The following is a 26726-nucleotide window of genomic DNA, read 5'->3' as shown; positions in this document are numbered from 1 at the left end:
TATTTGTATGGAGTGTGGCCTAGAGATGGGGGATCCGCTCTTGAACTAATTCATAGAGTTCAATCTTTCAAAGGAGTGAACAATCAGTGATTCAGAAAAAAAGAACGGTAGCTCCAAACGTTTCCCAGGCAGAGAGAGAGAGAGAGAGAGAGAGAGACGGAGCATATCAGCAGCGCCTCTGCTGGTCAGAGCACAGTGCACGCCACACAACACAGCCAGCGCCGGCCTCTGCCCTGCTTCTACCTTGGCTGCCTGCATTGTGCAGTGCCCCATTGGATTTTGTGTTTCACATATGCCGGGCCGTCTCTGTGCGTCGTCTGCCGTGTGCACTGTGCAGTGTCTGGCGCAGCTTAACTTCGCATCGCACTCTGTCGGCGATCGTTTCAGTCGCACGTCCTGCCCTCTGGGCAGTTGATGCCAGCAACAGGACAGAGAGCCACCTAGCGGATAACATAGGAACTACTTGCAAAAACCTGCTCGCAAGGGAGCGGACGATTAATTTTTGTCTCGGAGCGGGTGAGCTCCCCCCACCCTCGGAACTCGCCCGCTCAACGCTCACCCCACCGTCTCGACTCTAGCCAGAGCGTCGAGCAAAGCGACTCTAGTGTCACTCTGGTCTCTGCGGTCTCAGCTCACGCAGTAATACAGCTCGCGGCTCGACCTGCTCGACTCAGCGCCTCTGCATCGGAGTTTGTCCCCACTGGATATTGTTCTTCATAGTAATACCGCTATGTATATTACATTATTATGTTATGTATACATCAATTGTTTTTATTTTATTTTTATTTGTTTAAACTGATTAGATTAGGTTCCTGATGACTACTCTTACTATAGGATTTTTATTATGGACACTCGAATTTACGCTTTAATTACGAGCGAACCGATAAACGTATCGCAAAATGTGATACACCAATATTTTCCTTGTTTTATTCTGCGTAAGGCTATATGCAGCACTTTCGTTTTACAGTCAAATTTATATTTTTTTTTCTTATTCTGGTACAGATTTTGCGATTTTAGGCGTCTTCGAAAGGAAAAATATATGGCTTGCGATTTATTTGTATGAGGTTAATGAAATTTTAATACATTATAGCCAAATATATTGTTAATGTAAATCTCAAGTTACAACATTTTCCGATCACCCAAAAAACCACGCTAGTGCAAAATAAATCAATAATCAAAAACTTTGTCATATCGTGGAAATTTCAATAAACAATACAAAATTCTTACTCATTATCTATGTTACTTCAAAATAGGATCAAATAAGATCAAAATACAGGTATAGTACTGGAATAAACCAAGTTTAAAGGGCAATGTGCCTTTCATTTATTTTCTTTTGTAAATGAGTGGTGAGTCATGAAAAACAGCTAATTCATTTCAGGGAGTGAACAGTTCTGATCCAATCTCTGAAAAGAACAGTTTTGCCCATCTCTAGTGTGGCCATGTATGGAAGTGAAACGTGGACAATAAATAGTTTAGACAAGAAGAGAATAGAAGCTTTCGAAATGTGGTACTAAAGAAGAATGCTGAAGATTAGATAGGTAGATCACATAAATAATGAGGAGGTATTGAATAGAATTGGGGAGAAGAGGAGCTTGTGGCACAACTTGACTAGAAGAAGGGAAAGGTTGGTAGGACATGTTCTGAGACATCGAGGGATCAGCAATTTAGTATTGGAGGGCAGCACGGAGGGTAAAAATCATAGAGGGAGACCAAGAGATGAATACACTAAGCAGATTCAGAAGGATGTAGGCTGCAGTAGGTACTGGGAAATGAAGAAGCTTGCACAGGATAGAGTAGAATGGAGAGCTGCATCAAACCAGTCTCAGGACTGAAGACCACAACAACAACAACAACAGCTAGAAAATGTTGAACACAAACCACATGCCATTCCTGGTGAACCTTTAAATCACTGGGTTAAAGACAGACTGATAAAATCTATGGTCTGGCCGGGATTTGATTCCACTTCTTCTGGTTTCCAGTGTGTGTGTGTGTGTGTGTGTGTGTGTGTGTGTGTGTGTGTGTGTGTGTGTGTGTGTGTGTGTGTGTGTGTGTCAAGAGGTGGAAAGGGACCAAACTACAAGGTCATCAGTCCCTTGTTCCAAATAAAATAATGCCACAAGTGTGAGAATAAAACAAACGAGACTGACAACTCTAAACAGAATGAAATGGAAAATCACAAGAATGATGAAGGGCAACAAGCATGTAAATGGACAAAAGGGGACAAGAAAACCACAGAAACACAAGAAACTGAGTGAAGAGATTATAACAACAAAGCAGATTACCATGGCTGGTTAACCATGAGAATAAAAAAGGAGAAGCCAGCCACTCTGCAACACATTAGAACCTCCACCCTAGACGCACTAGGGTGGATGACACAGAGGGACAAAGGACATGCGCTAAAACTTAGATCAAATGATAAAACCCACCCTCACGAATAAAACGTAAAACTAAATCAGCGGATGAGGCATTGTCAGACAAAATTAGAGGCAACGAGTCCGGTAAACCAAGATTTCGTCACTGGGCAGTCAAAGTGGGACAGTGCACCAGAATATGGGCCACCGTCAACCGGGCACCGCACCGACACTCAGGCGGGTTTTCACGGTTCAGGAGGTGGGTCACCCAAGCATGGCCAATGCAGAGCCAGCAGAGGACAACTGATACCCTGTGAGAGGCCTGCATGGAAGTCTTCCACACATTCGTAGTACCCTTAATGACACGCAGTTTGCTGTGTGTACTGTTATGCCATTCCGTCTTCCAAAGCCGAAAAACCCTACAGCGTAAATCAGAAAGCAGATCAGGTTCAGAGATGCCCATCTTCTGAAGCGGTCTCCACGTAGCCTGTCAGCAAGTTCGTTACCTGGGATGCCAACGTGTCCTGGGGTCCACACAAACAACACTGAACGACAGGACCAGTACAGGGCACATATAGACTCCTGGATGGACACTACCAAAGGATGGCGAGGGTAGCACTGGTTGATAGCTTGTAGGCTGCTCAAGGAGTCAGTACACAGAAGAAACGATTCCCGGGGGCATGAACGGATACACTGAAGTGCATGAGAGATGGCCACCAGTTCTGCTGTGAATACACTGCAGCCATCGGGCAAAGAATGCTGTTCAATATGGCCCCTGTGGACATAGGCGAAGCCAACATGACCATTAGCCATCGAGCTGTTGGTGTAAACCACTTCAGAGCCCCGGAACACGTCAAGAATCAAGAGGAAGTGATAGTGGAGATCGGCACGAGTAACTGAGTCCTTAGGGTCATGCGAAAGGTCCAGACAAATCTGCGGCCTCGGTGTACACCATGGAGGTGTATGCGGATGGACCTGGATGGGACGTGGTAAAGGGAAGGAATCCAGTTCAGACAGAAGGGATCGCATGCGAAGCGCAATCATTAGCCCAGACCTGGGCCACCAATGTGGGAGATGAACTGCCGCAGGTGGAAAAAGGAGACGGTGATTTGGATGCTCAGGAGAACTACAAATGTGTGCAACATAACTGACGAGCAGTTGTGCACGTCAGATCTGCAACGGAGGGACTCCAGCCTCCACCACGACAATCATCACCAGACTTATTCAAAAAGCTCCCGTCACTAGGTGAATGCCAAAGTGGTGCACTGGGTCGCGTACACACAACACTGACGGAGCCGCTGAACCATAAGCCAGACTCTCATGGTCAAGGCGGAACTGACCAAGGGCTTTGTAGAGCTGCAACAGAGTAGAGCGATCTGCACCCCAGCTGGTGTTGCTCAGGCAGTGTAGGGTATTGAGGTGCTGCCAGTACTTCCACTTAAGCTGACGAAGGTGAGGTAGCCAAGTCAATCGGGCATCGAAAAACAGTCCTAAGAATTGATATGTCTCCACTACAGTGAGTGGATCATCATGAAGGTAAAGTTCTGCTTTCGGAGGAACGGTATGATGTTGACAGAAGTGCATGACACACAACTTAGTGGCCGAAAACTGGAAGCCGTGAGTGAGAGCCCATGACTGCAGTTTGTGGATGGCTACCTGTAGGTGCCGCTTAGCAACACCAGTACTGGTGGAGCAGTACGAAATGCAGAAGTTGTCTGCATACAGAGGGGGTGAGACAGACGGCCCTACAGCTGCTGCTAGCCATTAATGGCCACTAAAAATAGTGATACACTCAGTACAGAGCCCTGCGGGACCCCATTCTCCTGGATATGGGGGGGAACTATGGGAGACACTAACTTGGACACTGAAAGTATGGAGCGACAGGAATTTCTGGATAAAAATCGAGAGCAAGCCTTGGCGTCTGGAAAAGGCTGTTCGGATGGCAAACTCTAGACACACAAGATTATCAGTGGTAGAGTGCTCCTAGCGGAAGCTGCCCAACATGGAGCCAGTAGGCCACGTGACTCCAGGACCAATCCAACCGCCGACACACCACATGTTCCAGCAGCTTACAAATAACTTTGGTGAGGCTGATAGGCCGATCGCTATCCATAAGTGGGTTTTTACCAGGTTTGAACACCGGAATGATGGTGCTCTTGCGCCATTGAAATGGAAAGACACCACAGCACCAGATCCGGTTGAAGATGATGAGGAGATGGCGCTTGTAGTCAGACGAGAAATGTTTGATCATCTAATTGTGGATCCAATCCAATCCCCGGAGCTGTGTCGGGGCAATGTGCAAGTGTGCTGAGGTGCTCCCACTCCGTAAATGGGGCGTCATAGGGTTCACTGTGGCATGTAGTGAATGAGAGGACTTTCCTTTCCATCTGCCGTTTGAGGGTGCAAAAGGCCTGGGGGGGTGGGGGTATTTCTCTGACGTAGAGGCTCAAGCATAGTGCTCAGTAAAGTGCTCGGAAATTGAATTTGCGTCGGTACATAGCACGCCATTGATCGTAATGATGTAATGACACATTGCACCCAATGGTTGACACGTACCTTGTTCTTGGGGGTCGTCTTTTTCGATTTCTCACACTGTTCCTTGGGTTTCCCTGGCTGGGAGGACTTCCCTGAATCAGTCTTCGAGACTGATGATGAGCGTGAAACCCTACGGCCAGCTGATTTTGGGGTCTTTAGCCACTGACGGGTGTCATCTTTCCCACTAGCAGAAACCTGGGAAGGGGGAGTGGCTGAAGAGACCCCTTCCTAGCAAGAGGAGCCGAAGAAGCCTTACGCTTCTCTGGCTCAGAGGTGGGGATTGAAATCCCCATTGGTTGGGGGGGGGGGGGTGTTGCTCCCGATGTACGTGGGCAAGTGTAGTCTCCTGGGTCTGAGGGGTGACAGGAATTTGAGGAACTGATGGGGCAACAACTGTTCTCATCGCAGCGGCATATGAGGAGGTCATAGCCAGAGGATGTAGGTGCTCAAATTTCCTCTTAGCCTCAATGTAGGTCAGTCGGTCCAGGGTCTTATATTACATGATTTTCCTCTCTTTCTGTAAAATCCTGCAGTCTGGCGAGTGAGTTGAATGATGCTCTCCGCAGTTGACACAGATGGGAGGCAGGGCACATAAGAGTATTGGGATGCAATGGACGTCCACAATCTTGACTGATGGGGCTAGGAGTACAGTGGGAAGACATATGGCCGAACATCCAGCACTTAAAGCACCGCATCGGAGGAGGGATATATGGCTTGACGTCACAGTGGTCGACCATCACCTTGACCTTCTCAGGCAATGTGTCACCCTCGAAGGCCAAGATGAAGGCACTGGTTATCCCTCGGACCCCGATGGACGCGCCGGACGAAATGAAAATATCTCCGCTCTAAATTGGCGTGCAGCTCGTCGTCAGACTGCAAAAGAAGGTTGCTGTGGAATATAATACCCTGGACCATATTTAAGCTCTTATGAGGTGTGATGGTAACAGAAACATCCCCAACTTGCCACAAGCGAGTAATGCCCATGACTGGGCAAAGGATGCTGTTTTTATCAAGACTGATCCAGAGCGCAGCTCTAAATCCACAGGCTACCACAGCAGGTGGAGGCCACAATCCATTCTGGGGCCTGAGGCTGTAGGCAGCAAGAGGACGGAAGAGGGTGCAGAGGATGTGGCAATGGCGAGGCACGCTGTTGCCAGTGGGAGCCACTCCAGGAACAATGCTGCAATCAACCCTACCATTCAGCTAACTGGAAGGCTGCTGCATCAGTGACGCTCCTACTGGTCAGTGGCGCAAGTGACTGGCATGATAAGCCAGCTGCTCCCCAGTGACATCCACCACAAATAACCGCCAACCTCTGTGGTCTACTACAAGATCTAGCAGCCTCACCAGCTGCCAGCCGAAGGACCAGGCCCACATTGGAGCACCATGAGAAAAATGCAGTGAGCCATGGTGGTCCGTTGCGTGCAACTCATGGTGCAACAAATCCGTGAGACCCTATAGCTGGCGCCTATGCAAACGTTCCGCAGGACTGTACCTGTTGACTGGCTTTTCTCGGTATGAATCCAAAACACTTGACATTGCATTGTTGAAGTAAAGGCAGACACAGACTTCTTCATCTGAGTCTCGCAAGTATGTACAAAAAGCTCCACCTTCAAGTTAGAAGCTGAGTGAGATGGGGCGGTAGTCAGTTGCTGACTGCCACTGCAGATGCAAAAGTCCTTAAACTCCCATGACACAAACTGCCAACCATTACAAATGTAAGGATCTGAGGAGGTCCCTCAGCGGCAAAAATAAGTGATAATGCATGAACGGTGGCTGTCGGCAATGTGGAAAACAGCTTGGCTATGAATGGGAAATTCAATAATGTATCAACCACCAACTACTACATACTGTCCAAAAATGGAGGTGCAAAATCAATGCGTGCCCTGTCCCAAAAGTGTTCCAAGACCGGCCAAGGAAGATGTCCCATGTCAAGATCGATCGCCAGCCAGTATAGTAGATGTGATGATGTGCCAAAGCCTCCATCTGAGCCATATTCCAGTGCAACGCTTCCAGCAACTGGAGGCTGTGAGGATGTAACAGAGAAGTGACAACCACTTGACAGTATTGCTCCTCTGTTGCAAGCATGGAGAAAATACATAAATCACACTGGATCTGCACCAGAAAAGAGACAGTCTGGCCAACTCATGTGCTGATACGATTTTCCGGAAAATCAGGTCAGCAGCTGTCGTCGTCATGACCTCTTGTACTGCCAATGTTAAATCTGACAGGGTTTGCTCCAAGGCATCTTCTAATGCAAACACAAGAGCGTCTTGCTCAAACTTCGGATTGGGCCCCATCAGCAGCCGGATAAGTTCATCGGTTTTGGCATACTGGGCGACGGAGCAGTAAAAATGTCACAAGAATAGTTACTGAGAAAGAGAGCCCATTGCAGCAGCTGGTGGCAGTCCTATCACACAGTTTGGAATGAGGGTCAATTAAGGAAACTAACAGTTTGTGGTCAGTGATGAGTAGGAAGCTCACCCCATTCTCATAAACCATTTTAATTTCTACAGCAAGAGTGACAACGCTGCTAATCAAGATGATCGGAGGCCGACAGTGACTTGGTAACAACCAGGGAACAAAACCCTGTGAGTGGAACAAACTTGGTGTGTTAATTGAACTACAAGAAGCAGAGTGTCAGAATCCATGTAGTTATGTGTACAACAATATAAGCACAGCATGCGGCTAGTGTGGGTGGCTAACGACTGAGCACACAACAACTCTTGGCATAAGTGTAAGACTAACAACTGGCACATATACACCTGTGCCCACCAAGAATTTATGTTTACTGTGCCAAGCAAGTAACAATTTTTCTCTGCACACATTCTTGAAGTGTACTGTTTCATTGGGAATGGAATTCGATGTTAAGGCACTCCTATTTGCATCTGACAAACATTTCCTTTGATTCCATTTATCGTGCTTCCTACTCTTGCAGTCACATGTCCTAAGCCCAAATTACCACACTCAGCACATTACAGCTGATGACACTGCTTTGTTATGTGGCCCACCAGTCCATTTGACACTTGACGTCAAGAGGATTGAACTCTGCAGGAAAACTGGCCTGCTCCCCGTACTGCCACACATGTGCCCTCCGTGGCAAGTTTCTGAAATACTCTGCTGTACCACCCATGCCAGTTTATCTGCCTCTATTGCAACTGATGTACCTTCTCACATGATGTGCGCAATTTTAGAGAGTATGTGCCCATAGAGTTCACAGTCCCACTTAAAGAGGCCACCTGGGTTGGCTCTCTGGCGAGCCACCAAAGAAACAGCATTATTTAAACAATCACAAACGGGTAGCCACCTTATCGTTTACACTATATTAGCATTATCCAGTCATTATGTTTGGTGCTACACACAACGTGTGTCTTAGGTGTTGCTCTAGAGAGTACTATGTTCCATAAATCATGTTTGTTATTGCTATAACAGGGACGTTCGCTGGCAGAGACACTAAACTATTTAATAACTACCCATGCAAACCTAGTGACAGTATTACAAGCTTGTCTTTGAGGAAGATAGATCATTCTTTATTGTCATGTTGATGACGTCAGCAGGAGTCTTTCAATGTGCAGATCTCAGTTCAAGGTCATATACCATTAAATACTGCTAATAATGAAAATTCTCTACCAACAACTGTAGAGCAGCCAGTTGCTCCATCTTGACTGATGTGATCGTATGACATCAGACATCAGCTTCTGAGGCTAGAACAAGGGATGAACACACGTGTGTTTGGGACCACACTTGGTGTGGTGCACATCAAGCCAAAATGTTCACCCTGTAGCAATCACTGGTGTAACTTTGACTAGATTACAGTGTGGTGCACTTCCACAGCAGCACCAAGCTAGCAGTCACCAAATTAGATCACCAGTGCAACGCCTTCAATGCTGTTCCACAGTAAAATAGCATTAGAGTGAGGAACAAAATTTTTGAGCTGTCATAAACAACATCCAGATGTAACGCGCTTGTCCAGCACACATGGTTGCATAACGAGAATAAACACTTGGGAGCACCAAAACACAAACAAGCAAGGAGCACATTGCCACAAACAGTGTGGGAGAGAACACTGGGAAAACACAATTCAGCATCATGACGTCACTGCAAAGGAGGTGTAACAATATTCTGACAACAAGTCAGCGTGTAGTAACTGCACCAAAAGACTATGCAAGAAATCCATTCAGGCTGCAAACCTTGCATAAAAGAATGCTCTGAAGCTCTTAGGTCAGCAGATAATGCTTACAGGCTCCAACAACTGGAGCACATTCGATCACCCATACAAAGGAATAATGTCATCAACCACTGCATAGCTCTCCACTTCCTTCTCCTCACTGCAACAATGAGACTGGAGGAAGGCCATCACCTGTTGATGTACAATGAAGTGCTGCTAGCCACTGCCAGTTTGGAGTCTGCTTCTGCGATAAATAGAACAACAACTCTGAGAGATGACATTCCCAATAGTCACAATGGTGACTGACTGAAGATGAGGGCCAGGCAGATCTTCCATGGATAAAGAACTAATCCATCCAACTGCAAGCTGTTTAACTTGGGAATAGAGTGCCTGGTACCATCTCTCGATGGAAGTGCATGTACCACCTTATCGGCTGTATGCTGGAACCGCCCCTCAAACTGTCATCTGTGTCACTGTTGAGACTACCGCCCACTCGCCATCATGAAAACTGTCATCAGGTGTAAATAGATTTCTGGGGCAAGCCCCAAACACAACTACACTCAATGATAACGCTGAGACTTCGGGAGATGTCCGCAGTCACATCATGCTGTAGGGACATGCCGAGCTCCGTTCCGCCAGTATGATGCTGTGGAACTAACTGCAAACAACACCAGGGGCTATCAATGCACATTCCATGACAGGCGCTGATGTGGCACTCAGCGTGTTCCTGCGATGCAGACGCAGGACAGCTGCAACTAAGCCACACTGAATCACTGTAAAACTCTCAGCAATAAATGGATCTTAATTTAATGCTGTCTCACTGATGCATTGGGCATGGCACCGGTCCTCCCCACTACACCTCCTCTCATCCATCCTGGACCCTTGCAGGGGGCCACAGCCATTGAACCCCTATATTTTGTAGTTGGAAGTGTTTATGTCAACTGCTGCTCGTGTAGAGGAATCACACCTACTCATCAGTCACCACCACTGATATCTGTCATTATGTGATGTGGTGAGTGACCAATTTTTGATGGCCTGTTTCCTTTTTTCTTCTATTGAGTCAACAAGATATTCATATGAACTTAAGAGAGGCACCGTTTAGACCAAGGGAATCTGCAGATCTGGAGCAGTTCTGGGGTGTAGAGAGGAATATTTACCATTGAGAAAGTGCCAGTATTGTAAATTGTTGGGGCATGAATTACCCTCTACTACGGCAGCGCGTCCTGTCGAGCCATGACATCTAAGAAGGGTTAGTGTAATTGCTTTGCTTATTCATGCAGTGTCAGTGTACTGGGTTCTCATACATCCTGTGAGTCATACAATGACCAGAAATGCATGCAGTGACTTTAAATGAAGTAATTTTAGTTCTGAAGAATCAGGTAGCCACGTTACTCTGGTGTAAAGTATATCAAAACCAAGTTAATGAGGAGTTGCAGAAGGAAATGGAAGTGTTACAAATTGTGAATGGGCAGATGCAATCCCAGAGAGTGGACGCCAAGACCTTGTGCACATACCTGTCCCATCCATTGATCCTATGGCAGACAGTCTCATTACGCCTTTTTCTGGAAAGACTCCCAGAAACGTGTCAGTCTTCGTTAATATGAGGGCAACAACTACATTAGGGAAATGGTCTCGAGGAAATGTGAATGTGCATGGCTAAGTTACAATTAGTGGGTGATGCTAAAACATTTGTCAGTACCATGAAACACTTAGGACACACACATTTCACCAGGTGGCTGATGGGCTTGTCCAGGAATACCATAAGCAGAATAGACCCATCAAGTTTTTCAGGGAAAAACTCACTGGGTTAATACAGAAGCACAATGAGTTGGTTGAGACAGTCTCTGACAGAATTCATAAAGGAAGTTGTCATGTGGGAAGCAGAGAATAAAACCTTGTACATATTCATAAGGGGTATTTTGTTGGATATGTTGCAATAGGTGAAGATGGAAAATCCTAGTGATTTGTGGGATTGATGTTGCAACTCAGAAATGGAGTGATCATGGTGTCTTCTCCTCTGACGTTAAGTGTCAATTGGACTGGTGGGCCACATAACAAAGCAATGTCATCAGCTGTAATGTGCTGAGTGTGGTAAGTTGGGCTTAGGGCATGTGACTGCAAGAGTAGGAACCAGGATAAATGGAATCAAAGAAAATGTTTGTCAAATGCAAATGCCTTAACATCGAATTCCATTTCCAACAAAACAGTACACTTCAAGGATGTGTGCAGAGACAAATTATTGCTTGCTTGGCACAGTAAACATAAATTCTTGGTGGGCACAGGTGGACGTATGCCAGTTGTTAGTCTGGACCTCGTGGGTAGGGAGAGGCTTCAGTCTCCACAGTATAGGTTATGTAGAGCGGATAACAATAAGGTGGAAGAATCACCGAGAACAACACTGCTCACCTTCAACATTGGAGATAAGAGTTTTGAGGGGCATACTGAACTGTTGTCACATATTGGTGAGGAGAACTGTGCAATTCCCGGTCTTGATTTTCTGGAAAAACTTCACACTGTAATTGACCTTTCATGGCATACAATTAAGTTTTATCGATCTTGCTTTAGGCTAGGGGAGAGAGTTGCTAGTGAAACAATGTTGCAACGTGCTCCTGCCATAAAGATGTTGTCAACTAAACTGTGTACAATTACACTGAAGATTAATTTGTGAGATAACATACCAGCAAAGGACAGCAAAATTGATCTGAGTCAGTGTAGGTACAGGTTTACCAAGGGAACTGTGCATGGTAGAACTACTTAACCACAATGAGGAATTAGATAAGTCAATTGTATGGTGTGCAGGGGCATAGAACATATCATGCATACAGATGTTGGATCTATGGTTCCAGAGAGTTGGACAATTTTGGTATGGGCTAATGGTTGCCAGTTTCAGTATCTTAGAGGAAGACAATACTGACAGGTTGAGTATCCAGAAGTGGACCAACAGCATATGTGAGGAAGTTAAACATTTTCAATGGAAAGGTAGGTTGTCATGGTGTACATTGAAGCTAAGCAAGTTTAATTATGAGGTGGAGCACAGACCTGAGGAAAAGCACACAAATGTGGACACACTAAGCGTGAAGATTGGAGCTCTGCAAGCACTAGGAAAAAGCTTGTCAGAGTGGCCGACGGCACAAACAGCAGATGTAGACTGTCAGGTATTTGGGTCACAGCCACAGTTTGAGATGCATGATGGCTTGCTATGCAGAAGTTTGAAATGGCCATGTTGGGTGTAGAACAACAGATAGGAACGAAGCTGAGAATTTTTGGTGGAGAACTAGAAAATAAGATATTCATAAGAGTACGTGAAAGACTGTGTGTCACGTGTGCAAAGAGCGGATCTTAGCCACCAGTGTATTCCATTGCAAAGATTGCAGGAAGCACTGAATCCCTTTGAAATGCTCGGATTGTATATAGTTGGAACACTTAACAGGACAGCAGCTGGAAATAAATATATTCTGACAATAACAGACCATTTTTCCTGATTCATAGCAACAGTGGCAATTCTGGACCAGGGAGCAAGCACAGTGGCAAACGCAATGGTTAACTATCGGATGTTAAAATTTGGCATTCCTGATATTATAATTACAGATCTGGGTACACCTTTTACCTGTGTGTGTGTGGGGGGGGGGGGGGGGGGCATGTGCACGCTTGCATAGAGTTGATATGTGCTCAATGGTGAGATTATCACTGTCCTTAGAAATATTAAACAAAACTAATGTGGATAAAATGGTCAAAAATGTTATCACACAGTGAGGAGTAAACCTACAAAACGACACTTACTCACTCCCCTCTCACTCGTGTTGACTCACATATTCACTCTACCTCACATGACTTAAGACAACAGAGACCGGGTGAAATGTACTGTACCTGGGATTAAACCATAAATAAAATAACAGAGGAGCTAAAACAACGGCAGAGGAAATGTCACTGGCTATAAATTACAGCAAGCCAGTCACCCTGTTAACATATTAAGAACCTCCCCCTAAAATCTTTGTACCTCAACAATGGGGCAATAGTATGCAGGGGAATGGCACACAGAACTAACAGAGGATTGGAACATGCCCCCTTCGCTGTTACATCTGCCCTTTCGTTCCCTGCAATACCCGTGTGCCCTGGTGCCCAGCAGAAATACACCTCATTTCTTAGCCTTTGCAGTCAGAGGAGAGCATCCTGGATATTCTGGACTAGTTTGTATGCTGGGTACAAGCATTGTAGAGAGAAAAGGGCACTCAGGGAATCTGAACAGACAAGGAATTTAGGACCCATAACACATCTAATCTGCTTCAGTGCCCGCAAGATCATCTATAATTTCATGTCGAATACAGTAAACTTGTGAGGCAATCTGAACTTGAGGACATGATCAGGGAAAACAAAGAGCAACCAATGGAGTCCTCCTCTTTAAGCCCATCCATAAATGCTGCTGGAGTTGTAGCGCTCTTTTAAAATTTCATAAAATAATGTATTAAAAACTTAAGCAAGAGTGTCATCTCTACTGTAATCCACTAAATCTAAAATCAATCTCGGCCTCTGCAGTAACCAGTAACCAGGGTGGCTGTCAGCTAAAAGCCTGGATTTGAGCATGAACAAACCCCACACCAAGAGATTGCAGCACATACTTTGCGCAGATCCCAAACATCCTAGTTGCCTGGGGAGAGTTGGTAACATGGCTTTCGCAGCTGAACAATCAATGGAATGGTGTGGTATGGTAGGGAAGTCCAAGTAGTAAGAAACTTACCAGCTTTATGAATCAGGTGCAGTTTCTGCCAGATGGTAAGTGGTTGGTCCTGTAAATGCCAATGGCCAGCCCAATCTCTTCATGGCGTATAGCATCAATGATCTTCAGGTACTTAATAAGGCATTGCTGACCCATACACTGTGCACTCATAGTTCAGCCACGATTGTGAGAAGACCCTATAGAACTGGAGCAGAGAGGCTCTGTCCACTCCCCTGAACCTGTGGCTGACTCACTTCAAGATGTTCAGTGCCTTCTAGACCCTTGCCTTCAGGTCCTTTAAGTGTGGTAACCACAAAAGTTTTGAGTGAAAAATGAGGCCCAGAAATCTCTCTCTCTCTCTCTCTCTCTCTCTCTCTCTCTCTCTCTCTCTCTCTCTCTCCCTCCCCTCTGCAGTAAAAGTAAACCGAGCTTTGCAGCATACTCCTCCAACTTCTTCACTGTAAGTTGCAACTGAAAACTCGCTGATGCTGTATTGGAGGAAGAGAAGGATATCACAAATAAGGAGCACTGGATGTTATACTGTTAACGGCTATGGCAAAGAGTTGTTATACCTAAAACACTGTCCTTAGTAACACTATTCTCCTGCACAAAACAATCCGACAGCATGTCACCAATCTAAAAAGGGATCTTGACAGGAAGTATCAAATGAAGATGGAATGGTGGCCACAAAATCCCTATTGGTACAGCTGATTAAGAATACTGTGTCTCCAAGTAGTGTCATAGGCCTCATCAGTGTCACAAAATACCCCTAGCAATGCTGTTTGCATGGGAAAGGCTGCTGGATTTCCACCTCTAGCAGGGTCATGTTGTCAGCAGTTGAACGACATCTGAATACCCACTGAGAACAGCTAAGAAGCTGCCGTGTCTATAATAAAGTAACCAGATGACGATTGACCATACACTCTAGGGTCTTTCCCAAACAGCTTGTTAAGACGACACTCTAATAACTACTGGGACACATTTGGTACTTTCCTGGCTTGAGGAGAGGTATTAAAATTGCCCCTCACCACAAGCCACAAAATTAACCTGTCAGCAATATCAAATTAAAAAATTGTAAGAGGATTTCCTCTGGCACTGTTTGCAAGAGCTGTAGCATCCTGTATTGGATTTGGTCATGACCAGATGCCGTATCCAGCTGCCACATGGAGAATCGGCAGTTGTATGACTGGTGGATTTGAAGTTCAACTTGACCCTCTCCATGGTGGGATGGTAATGACAGAACACTGGATCCTGGCTGCCAGTGGCAGTAGCCAGTGCAAAATGCTCTGCCATTATCTGTGCAATGTCTCCAGCTGTTGTTTTTGAGACACCTGTGTTTCAACAAAGCTTCTAAAGGTAACAGACTGCCTGCACTAGAAATCCTCCTGATGGCTTCCCAAACTGCAGCTGAACAGGTGGAAACATCGATAAAGAATGCACAAATGCTTGCCACGACCTTTTCTTGCTCTCCTCGCCAATCAAAGGTTGTGAGGTTCTTCACCATTGGGTGGCACTTAAACCATCGCAGGGCAGCATGCCTGACCCAGCTTACTGAACGGCACTCTTCAATCCAGCAAGGGACAGGTTGCCACTGATGATGACCTGAGGGCTTCAGGATAAAGATGTCAGTGGCATGGTGGATCGCTTTTGTGATGCGGGCTCCCAACTACCAGATGCTGTTGTGGCATTCAAACACAATCATCTGGCTGAACAGCATTCAGTTGGCTCTGCTGATCATCCATCACGGCTACATTCTTTCAGGGCCTGCTCCATCCAGCAGCCGTGTTCAGAGTGGGAACTGGTCACCAGAATGAAGGTCATCAATGACTTCCCACTGATCAGAGTCCTCAAGGGCTGGAGAGCAGAATGAGCAATTGATGGATGAGGATGACACAGTAGTAGTAGTAGTAGTAGTAGTAGTAGTAGTAGTACAGAAATGAGTGGGAGTCCCTGTGTTGAGGATGCACAGCTCCTGAGGTGTCATGGTGCTCTCCAAAATCTGGTGGCAAGTAGGGGTTGAGGCCCACAATACATAATGGGCACTGAAGTCTCCTGGTAGGAGAAATGGCCGGGGGAGTTCTAGGAGTGGTGCACATTATTGACAAATCCAGCAATTCCTCCCTTAGGTCTTTCCCCAGTCAGGCCATCACTGCAATGGATAGTACAGCCTCATAGTACAGGGGCATCAGATGCTTTAAAATGCACTTCCTGCAAAAAACAAGCATAGGGGTATTCTTGTGTTAGGAATTTAAGTTCCTCCACATGAGTTCTGAACACATTAACGTTCCACTGTAGTATGGAAGCCATTTATCACTGTGGTTGCACTTTCACCTGTCTTTCCGTCAGGGAGGATTGCCCACACAATGGGTGCAGGCTCACTCTTTGGGCAAGATGAGTGCCCCCCCCCCCCCCCCCAGGCTGACTGACACAAGGTCCATAGGTTCAGAAGACGAATCATGAATGACGTCAGATAGAAGGATGTTGACACTGCCAGACTGTTTACTTCCCATCCCAGTCAGTGATTGATGATTTGCCTTTGATTTTTTAGCTTTGGGAGGCTTTGGAGTCAAAACTGCAGCAGAGGTAGCAGCAATGCTAGAAACTGGACTAGACCAAGCCATGGGAGGGGCAGGTAGCCCCACAACGTTGGCAACCATGGCCTTTTCCGAACAGGTTTTTTAAAAGATGAAGAAACTGAGGTAGCCTGTGTGTGTGTGTGTGTGTGTGTGTGTGTGTGTGTGTGTGTGTTTTGGGGACCAGGGGGAGGGGTGGAGAGGGGGGGGGGAGCAGCATGGCCTTATACATCTTTTTGGCCTCACCACACAGGAACAGGATTTGCTTTGTTGTTCTGCAGTCTCTACTCTAGACAGCATGATCCCCAGAGCAGTTCAGCAGTTCACACACTTCAGAGGAGACGAACAACTGACTGCTTTGTGGACAGCTTTTCCACATTAGTCACAAATAGCTTCTCCCTTACATCCTAAGGTGGTGGGCCCAAAGCACTGGCATTTAAAACTGCTTATTGAGTTGGAGACATAGGGCCACATGCTGAAACAACGGATACCCCCTTCACATGCTCTGGGAATGTCGTGCTACTGAGCTTGCTGAAACATTCCTTTCTACAAAAAGCACTTTCTGACATACAACATGCATTCTGTTACAAAATAGGGAAGTACCCAGAAGAAATTTAGAATCTGGAGGACTTGTCACATGAGGTCTCTTACATTGTGCATTGATACCTACCAGCAGCCCACCCATACCACTGGAGCGTGACAGAGGAGATTTCAAGTTTCTATCTTGGTCCCTTGAGCAGCTAGGGAAATAAGGGTGCACTTGCCAGAACCCCACTTGCCTGAGTAGCCTTATACAACCTAGATGCAGCAGCTTCCCCAGAAGTTGCCCACTAATGACTGTTCTACCTCAACAGCATTACATCTCACTGGCACACAGCAAACCTTGAGACGTGTGGTTTTTAAACACATATGTATCTTGTAATCCAGGTGGTCAAGTAAGATCCTCATTCCCTGTGAGACACAATGTTCCACTTCCGTGCTGAAGCACGCTCAGAGCTTACGGTGACTGAGGATTGACAGTGCTTACCAGCCCCCAGCTTTGTAACCCCAGTGTTGCAAAGCCTGTACCCAGCAAATGAATGCTGAGCCCCAAAGGGCTACAAATTTTATATCAGATGTGTTGAGGCAGTGGTGTCACCTGCTTCATATCTGAAAACTTTGCACTAGTCTTTTCCATCCACAAGTGAATGGGTGTACTGAGAGGGTTCAGTGCAGAGTTTCTAAAATGTTCTTTACATAAATAATCAGCATGACAATCAAGATACATATCTTAAATATGTCATCTCCACAAGTAATTGTGAAGTACACTTACGTACAGTTCTTTCACAATATGGGGTGGTATAGGGTAGGAACATGCCATCTCTTTTCAAGGTTCTGAAACCTAAATTAGGTGCTAATGATGAATTGGTGAACAAGTGTGCAAGAGAGGTTTGGCAAAAGGTTGTCAGGAATGGCTGTGGCAATGTACTGGGAAACTGTCGCTATACTGAGGTGGCCGGCAGGGTTTAGTGACAAACCCTTATATACCATAGAACACAACACAGAAGTTTTTAACTAACTATCATGGTGCATACAAAGTGATAGAAGTGAAATCACTGATACATGTGAAGGAGCAGCTTCCAATGGAGACATTTATTATTCATGTCAGCCAAGTCAAACCATTCAGTGCAGTGGCAAACACTTTGCCACAGATTCCATCACTGCAGGTGATATAGAATATGATACCAACGAAGCCAGTAGTTAAGAATGATTAGAATACATGCAGCATGCCATATGATCTAAGACTGCATGATAGGTAAACAGTATTTAGTTTCTTTTATCTCAATATGCATTTTTGTCTTGTTTCTGAACCACTGGGGTTCATACTACTGTGCTTTGGCAGTTTTTTGCTTGTTGTGTGCTGATTAGGTTGGGAGTCGATATTATTATATTTTTTATAGCGTTCTTCTTATGCATCTGCATTTCTTTTTAATAAGGGAGGGGAAGTGATGAGAAGTTCTTCACATCAACCAAGTCAATTCTTTCAGTGGAGGGGTACATGCTCTGCCACAGATTCCATCACTGCAGGTGACAGACAATACAAGAGCAAAGGAGTCAGTAGTTAAGAATGATCAGGATACATGCAGCTCAGATGGTGTGCCAGCAGGGGCAGCTAGAAATAATTTGGCAATCTTGCTGATGCACACCTCTTGCAGAGGGAAGAAGTGGTGGATTACAGAACCAGCCTGTTGAATCTAGAGTAGTGTTCTCAAGGCAAGAGGATATATTGTTAACAAATCATCGATCAGCGTTTAGACCAACTTTCAATGTCTGGAAGGTATCTTTTTGGAACTGTAGGAAGAGGTACAGAAAAAGGAGAATTCTAGCAGAAGTTCACTAATAATACTGCAGATTACAGCTCTTATAGTAAACAGAAGGAGTAGGTGACTGATCTGATGCTGATATCACTAGTTTGGAAAAAGAGAAGATGGGTAAATGCATGTGGGAAACTGTTGAAAACAGAGTTTGTGACAGCAGACAACGGGGATATTCATAATTTGAACAACACGGTGGGGCAGGTGCAAATGGTAGCGGAGGCTACTAAGTACAAGGTAGACTTTCGTACTAGCAAACTGGTCAACATTGAGCAGAATGCACTGAATAATATGAGGATGGTATGAGAGTTGGCAACAGAGTTGATGCAATATACAAAAGGCACAAAGTAGAATGTAAATAGTGATCTAGAAAGGTACAGAACCAATAGAACACACAGGATGAGTGAGTAGCTGTAGCCAGATTACCATGGGTTTTCGTGGAAAGTATAAATGATGCAAGGTTAGAAGCAACTACATTGCAGGGAGCTCTATTCCATGTCATACACAGGCAATTGAGCTCCACACTATTGCCACTGCAGCAGTTCCTACCTGACTGTGGAGAGCCCAAAAGTTATTGCACATAACCAACTGACGGCAGTTTGGCACCATTTTATCACAAGTCAGTAATCGAAGACATTATGGAAGGCAAAAGGTTGCATGTGTTGGCACATTTTCCAGCTGCAGGCTCGAATGCACAATATCAATGTTTGCTATATGCCTTAGCTGATGAAACGTTGCGCAGCATGAAACTGGGTACAGGTATGAACCAGTGAAGTGCTAATTGTCTTGAAAACGGGGGAATTGATTTTCCAATGTCCTTTGAAGAGCTGTGGTGTTTCCAGCAAGAGAGTAACATGGTCTGTCCAACAAGGGTGGTTTGGACTAACACACTGGCATATGAGATGCACCTGTTCCTATGGAAATCTGAAGCAACAGAGTATCCAAGTACTAACCCCCATCCACATTTTCGGAGAATGTGCGCACATTGGATAATGTGCGCACATTGGATTTATTTGGTATTTACTCCACAGGTTGTAACTCTGAATTGTTATGAGAACGGGAAGCCGGAGGGTTCGACTAAGATGGGACTAAGTAACAGTGGCATTCCCACAAATGGTACAGTTTGTGACACAGCCAGAAAAATCTTCCACTTCCAGCCACAATTATGGATACAACAGTGATCAAATTGACACAATCTTCGATGTTTGGCCACAGAAGAAATTGAAGATGCTGCCAGTTCAGAATTTTAGATTTTTGGAGGAGGAGATTAGTGATTAACGTCCCGTCAACAACGAGGTCATTAGCTACAGAGCACAACCTCGGATTAGGGAAGGACAGAGAAGGAAATCAGCCATGCCCTTTCAAAGGAACCATCCCGGCATTTGCCTGAAGCATTTAGGGAAATCATGTGAAACCTAAATCAGAATGGCCAGACGCAGGTTTGAACCATCATCCTCTCAAATGCGAGTCCAGTGTACTAAACACTGCACCACCTCATTTGGTTTAAGTTTTTGAATGATAGCATCACAGAAGAGGCATATTTCTGCCAGAACAGGTGTTGCAACACATTCAGCAGTACTAAGAGAAGTAGGATAACTACATTGTGAATATAAGCATTTCAGCTACCAGTACTGCAGCAACTCTGCTCAACATTTGTGTCATTTGTATTTTTTTGCAAACAAAAGACTGAATGACACCCAGAATTACCTGTCAATCAGTTACCAGTTGCCTGGTTTACTCATGTGAGTGAGTCTAATCATAGATCTACGCAAATAAAGGATAAAGAGTTGTCTGGGGATTAGGGTAATAGATTAAGGAAATACGTGTGAGGGTTTATGTTTTGTGGAATTAGATGTAATTAGAGGGAAAAGATACCCAATGATGAGCGAATTAATGATGAAGATGTGAACACCTATTTTAGTTAGTAAGAGGGAGGATGAGTGTGCACAAATTCGGATCAAATTTTATAAAAAATGGGAGAATGTTGCACAGCAAAATAGTATTAGAGTGGAGAATAAAAATCTCTGAGCTGACTCGAATGATGTCAGACATAGCACACCTGCCCAGCATGCAATGGGTGTGTACAAATATTAATACCTGGGGGCACTGGAACACAGACAAGCAAGCACACTGCCACAGACTGTGCAAGATTGTCAGGAACACATGATTCAGCACCGTGACATCATTGCAAAGAAGGCATAATGATATTCTATTAATGGGGCAGCATGGAGTAACTGCATCTAAGGGCTATGCAAGAACACCTTTCAGGCTGTGAACCATACATAAAAGAATGCTCTGTAACTAAACATTAGTCCAGGAGAGAATGTTGACAGGTTCCAAAAACTGAAGCATATCTGGTCACCTGTATGAGGGAATCACATCATTTACCACAATATAACCCTCCTCTTCCTCCCACTCAGTATCAGTCTGGTCATTCCATCTGCATCACTGAAATTGGCTGGAGGCCATGTTCCTTAGTTCCAGGACGACCTGTTGAGATACGATGCAGTGTTGCCAGCCACTGCCAATTTGAAGCCTACTTCTGCAATCTGCAGCCATCCGGATGTGGGTTGACCTTCGACTCTGCAAGATAATATTCCTGCCAGTCACAATGGTGACTGACTGAAGATGAGGGCCCGGCAGATCTTCTATGGACATAGAACTAATCTATCTAACAGCATGCAAGCTGTTCGAATTGAGAGCAGGACACGTGATGCCATCACTCCTTGGCAGTGCATGTACCGCCTTACCGGCTGTACTCTAGGATCACCCCTAGGGTTTTACTCTATGTCGCTGTTGGAACTACTGCCTACTCACCATCACCACAGCCATCAATTGCACTCAACAAGAGCAGCGAATCTTCGAAAGACGTCCACAGTCACGCTATGCTGCGGGGATATGCCAACCACCATTCTGCCCTGGATGAGGCTGCAGAACTGACTGTGGGCAAGATCAGGGACTATGAGCACAGATACCATGATGGGCACTGATATGCCTCTCAGTGCATTCCTGCAATGTGCATTTGGCAGCCATGGAACTGCCTCTACACATACAGTGTCTGATTAATGTTATAGAGAATACAAATTCTAGAAGCCCCCCCCCCACCCCTCCCACTTCTTTAGCAATTAATTGAGCTACAGTTGCTTCTTTGGACAAATTATCATTTATCTCTTGAAACAAAAAGAGTGCTGAATAGTAACCACTACTTAAAAGGAACACTGATTTACTATCCAGTTCTATGGACTGAAAGTTATATAACAACAAAAAAGACTGGCATAAGACAGAACAACGGAGACCCAATATTATGTCAATATCTGCCTAATGGTCAGAACACCACAATAAGATTAATAACTGAGCTAACCAGCACTTTGAAATTCCTTTCCCCAACTATCAGTTAGAACATTACTTGTTCCTCAAAAATGAAAGATCAAACATTAGCAACATATTCAAGACAACCATGCAAATGCAGTTACCAGAAGTGATAAAAGAAATGACCAATGGACGAAAAATATCTAATCAACAATTTGTAGATGATGCCTTCTTCAGTCCTGATCTCAAAGCAGAATGGACACACTCAAGATTCGATTAACAACCAAACTGTCACCATTCAACTTAACATAGATCTTGGGCTATGACACAGATCAGTCTGTCATCACTTCAAAGATATCACATTTACATCTGATGGTTTCACCAACCCACAACCAAACAGAAACATTCTAACCTAACCTAGATGTCAGACTATATTACAGATCAGTTTGCCATTCCAACTCCACTACATTCCAAAAACTATACAGACATAAAAGTAATATTGTCTGTGTTCTCTATTCTTTCTGTTAACGCCAGATGCCACACCATTAATTTATACGACAAAGAAAACATCTGGTATTGATAAGTTCAGCTGAGCCCATACCATGTCAATGTTTATTTCTAAGGCATAACAATAACGGAAAGGCAACCACTTAACTTTAGAGGAGTGGTATGCAACATACAGAAACACATAACAGGAAACAGTTAACACTAGCTTTTGAGCTCTTATTCTTTTCTAGTATGAATACAGAGCTCTTATTCTTTTCTAGTACACACACACACACACACACACACACACAAACACACACACAAACAAAACATCTGCACTTGCAGTAGCAGCAAAACTGATTGTTGAATATCAACTATCAAAAGTAGTTACCTGGGTAGATTGAGGCAGGAAGGTGGTAGGGAAGGATGCATGAGGCAAGGGAGGTAGATGGGTGATGACAGAATGGTGTGAGGCAGGTCAATTACTGGACGACTCAGTGGCTGCACAAGAAGAAGAAAGGAGTTCAGAATGTAGAGCCTAACTGATTTGCATGGGGAAGACACAGTGTGGACACAAGAGAGAAAAGGTAAGGTCAGGCAGTGTGGAGCACATTAGCAGAGGTTTATGTTAGGGGAATTGGGAGAGCGCAGAATATGCTGTTATGCTGTAGAGACAATTGCTACGGTAACTTCCATCCTGCAACTCTCCAGTTCATCAAGCAGCTTGGATTGAACAAGGTCATGGTGATTTCCAACTCATTATGCGTACCATCAGCGCTCTACACATCAGCAATACAGCGAGATAACATTGCTTATCTTAAGAATGTAAAATACAAGGCGATTTAGCTGCAACGGTATGGATCTTGAGTGAACTTGGACTCCACACCACCAACAAAATGAGGACATGGACATCCTTGCAGTGCACGACAGACGCTTACTGACAGAATGGGTCCAGTCGCATTACTGATCTTAATGTCAGAGCATGTAATTCATGGACAGGGGAAGAAGAAGACACAAAATAGAGAGAGACTGATCACTGTAATGTGGACCTTGCTCTGCTCAAACCAAAGTTTATGTATTGGACATGTGGTTAATAATAGCTAATATCAACAATAAGGATCCATTCACATAATGTAAACTTCACAAATTAACTCCAAAGGATAGGCGTTTAATACTATCAAACCTCTTTGTGCGATTCAACATCAGGAGGTCACTTAAATCACATATTCTTTTGGTGTGAGTGGTAATGCTATCAGATAAATGCTATCAACCATTAATTAGTTTCCAGAAAGGGGTGCACTAAAACTAGCACAATTTCTCACAAAATAAAACACAAAATTACTGAGAAACATCAACCAATTCGGGGCAGAACCGACAACTTTTCAGGCATGTATCAACATCTGCATACTTTGTCTTAAGCGGCCTATACTATGAGCAGACCAATGAAGTGGCCATGGAGAGCCCTGTCTCTCTGGTGATAGCCAACCTATTCATGGAGATTTCAAAGAAGTAGCCCTGGAAACCACCGGACTGAAGACTGTATGATTCTTCCAAAATGTGAACAACACATTTGTAATATGGCCACATGGAAAGGATCAACTACAAATATTCTTACAACATCTAAATTCGATCTGTAATAACATACAGTTTATTATGGGCATCGAGAAAGATTGACAACTACCCTTTCTTGATGACTTTGTGCACCACAGGTCAGATGGCTTGCCAGGTCACAGTGTGTATCGCAAGGCCACTCACACTGACCTATACCTACATGCTTCCAGCTGTTACCACGCGGCTCAGCTAAATGAAATGCTCCACACCTTGGTACACAGAGCGCATACAATCTCGGATGAACAGAAGCTATCAACAGAACTCAAACATCTGGAGACTGTGTTCCGCAAGAATGGATACAGCAACCACCAAACCCTAAGAGCCTTCTGACAACGTAAGTGCAGTAGGGACCAAGGTGAAGAACAAACCAAAGAAATGAGAAAAAAGGCCTGACATTTCTACCTCTTGCAAGCAACATGTCATCCAAAATAGGGAGACTATTGACGCAACACAAGATCGACACAGTCTTCAAACCACCACCTAAGAAGTATGCAGTACTAGGAACAGTGAAAGACAATATTGGTCTCAAGAAAGTGGGTATATACAAAATTCCTTGCAGCTGTGGCAAATCCTACGTTGGCCAAACAATTCGTACGTTGGGAGATCGATGCAAATAACATGAATGCTACACCTGCCTAGGTCAACCAAGCCAATGTGCCCTAGTAGAAGACTGCATAAACACTGGACACACAGCTAATTATGATGAGACAAAAGTACTAGCCTCCACAAACTACTAGGACTGCATCTTCAAAGAGCCCATAAAAATTTGTGTAACAGACAACCTAATCAACAGGGGCACTGGTTACCAACTCAGTAAGACCTGGGAATAATACAAAGCACTATGCAGGAGCAATGGTGCAGTGGACACGAGATCATTCCGCGATGGCTGCCAAGGAGATAGTGCGTCGCCCCCCCCCCCCCCCCCAAAAAAAAAAAAAAAAAAAAAAAATCACTTGACGCAGCCTCCGCTTCTCCCACCACCGGACGGGCCGCACACCATCGGCACATGGAATCACACCTGGACCTACAAGGGGTAAATACTAGCGGTGGAAAGTGGACAGACTATTATATCAGCACCATCTGATGATGATGATGATGGAATGGTTATTCGTCAAAACGTTGTGGGCATTTGACGATGGTATCTGGCTGGACTCCCGAGAACATTTATGCCAGGAAGGCTCTGGTTACATATCAATCAATCATGATACCTCTTTCTTATATATATTGCATACACTGAACCTAACATAGTCTACACGAGATCTGTGTATATTATTTTACTACCTGGTAAATACACGAGATACTTTATGTATTCATATTTATCATAATTCCCAACATTGGGTGGTGACAACGAAAACATTGTGAAATGAAGAGACACAACAAATTTGAAACACAGTGGCAGTTGATGAAAGTTCAATTTATGAAGATCATCAATCATATTATTTTCTTTTTTCCTAAGAGAGGATAGCCACACTGTACTGCCTCTTGCTGGGAACACCCTTGGAATTTTAAGGTGCCATGCTATCGAGCCTATTGGACTGATACCTCAAACATAGTCTTCTTGCATTAATAACATCGCTGTCTAGCATTCTAAATCCAACGAACCACATTTATAGTCCGAAAGCTTTGGAGCTTACTTCACGCAGCAGCAACGGTTATACATTACATGCCTTTGTCTCTACTGCACCATGTCAAAACTACCGCTCTCTTCACTTCGACATTAAAATTTCTTTATTCTTTTTTTTTACCTCTGTGTCGCATGTTTGCAGACTGTGATTCATGGTGGGTATTATTATTTGCACTATTGTTTCCTAAGTCTAATATGACATACATTCTTCCAAACCAACTATATACACACAACTCAGATGACAAGGAAGGTGATGCGTGGGAATAGTACACAACAGATTTACATTAACTTACCATCCGAGTTCGCTAACTGAAGAGCCTCCTTGCTTTCATTTAAACTTCCTCCGGTAATGATTATTTTCTCCAAACCTATATTCCACGCACGCTCGAGAACACTGTTAAAATCATCGTCGTGCTTACGCTTTGAATGGTATATTCCTCTAAACATTGGGTCCGTGAGATTCGCACCAATATCTATTAACATATCATAAAGTTAATACCATTATTGGAGATAATTAATACAAACACTCTAATCAATATATAGGAATGGAAAAGAAACAGTATCTTGAGTAAAAATGGTGTTTCTTGATACTGACCGATAAACTTTCTGCTGGTGCACATCCTGACAGTTGTTGACAACACCTTATTTACTGCCAACGCTATTGTAATATTTCTCATCCCACATTCCAACTTTAATGTTTATTTTACCTGCTTCTGCAACAAAGATAGTATACTTTCTAATTCCAAGGGGATATGGTGTATGTCAAAGAAGTAAACTTCCATATCTCTCGGGTGCATGTGCGTAAAGTCGAGCTTTCACGTAAAGCTAAAGTGATGGCGCTCGATTGACACCATCGAATTTCTAAATGGAAAACACTGCCCACTTAACTGAAAATTCGCCACTTGGGCCTGTTGTCGGGCATAAGTGGACTATACCAGCGTACGAAGGAGAGCGAGTACACTGATTGACTGATTTTGACTGATTTTTATTTGGCCCCGTTT

At 44.4% G+C, this 26726-nt stretch overlaps 1 protein-coding gene across 1 annotated transcript in view; it reads right to left on the bottom strand.

Moving 5' to 3' along the window:
* Nucleotides 1-26497, bottom strand: part of LOC126259896 (deoxyribonuclease TATDN1) — a 44827-nt gene extending 18330 nt beyond the window's left edge. Inside the window, exons 1-2 of the mRNA XM_049956976.1 lie at nt 26321-26497; nt 26019-26198 (exon numbers count right to left, since the gene is read on the bottom strand). Of these exons, the coding sequence (XP_049812933.1) occupies nt 26019-26198; nt 26321-26402 (262 nt within the window). The 5' untranslated portion in view covers nt 26403-26497. The remainder of the gene's footprint in view (nt 1-26018; nt 26199-26320) is intronic.
* Nucleotides 26498-26726: the final 229 nt, after the last annotated feature.

This window comes from Schistocerca nitens, chromosome 5, assembly GCF_023898315.1.
Source record: "Schistocerca nitens isolate TAMUIC-IGC-003100 chromosome 5, iqSchNite1.1, whole genome shotgun sequence".
Taxonomy (NCBI): domain Eukaryota; kingdom Metazoa; phylum Arthropoda; class Insecta; order Orthoptera; family Acrididae; genus Schistocerca; species Schistocerca nitens.
The sequence above is the reverse complement of the archived record's forward strand: the minus strand, read 5'-3'. Positions and strand labels throughout refer to the sequence as shown.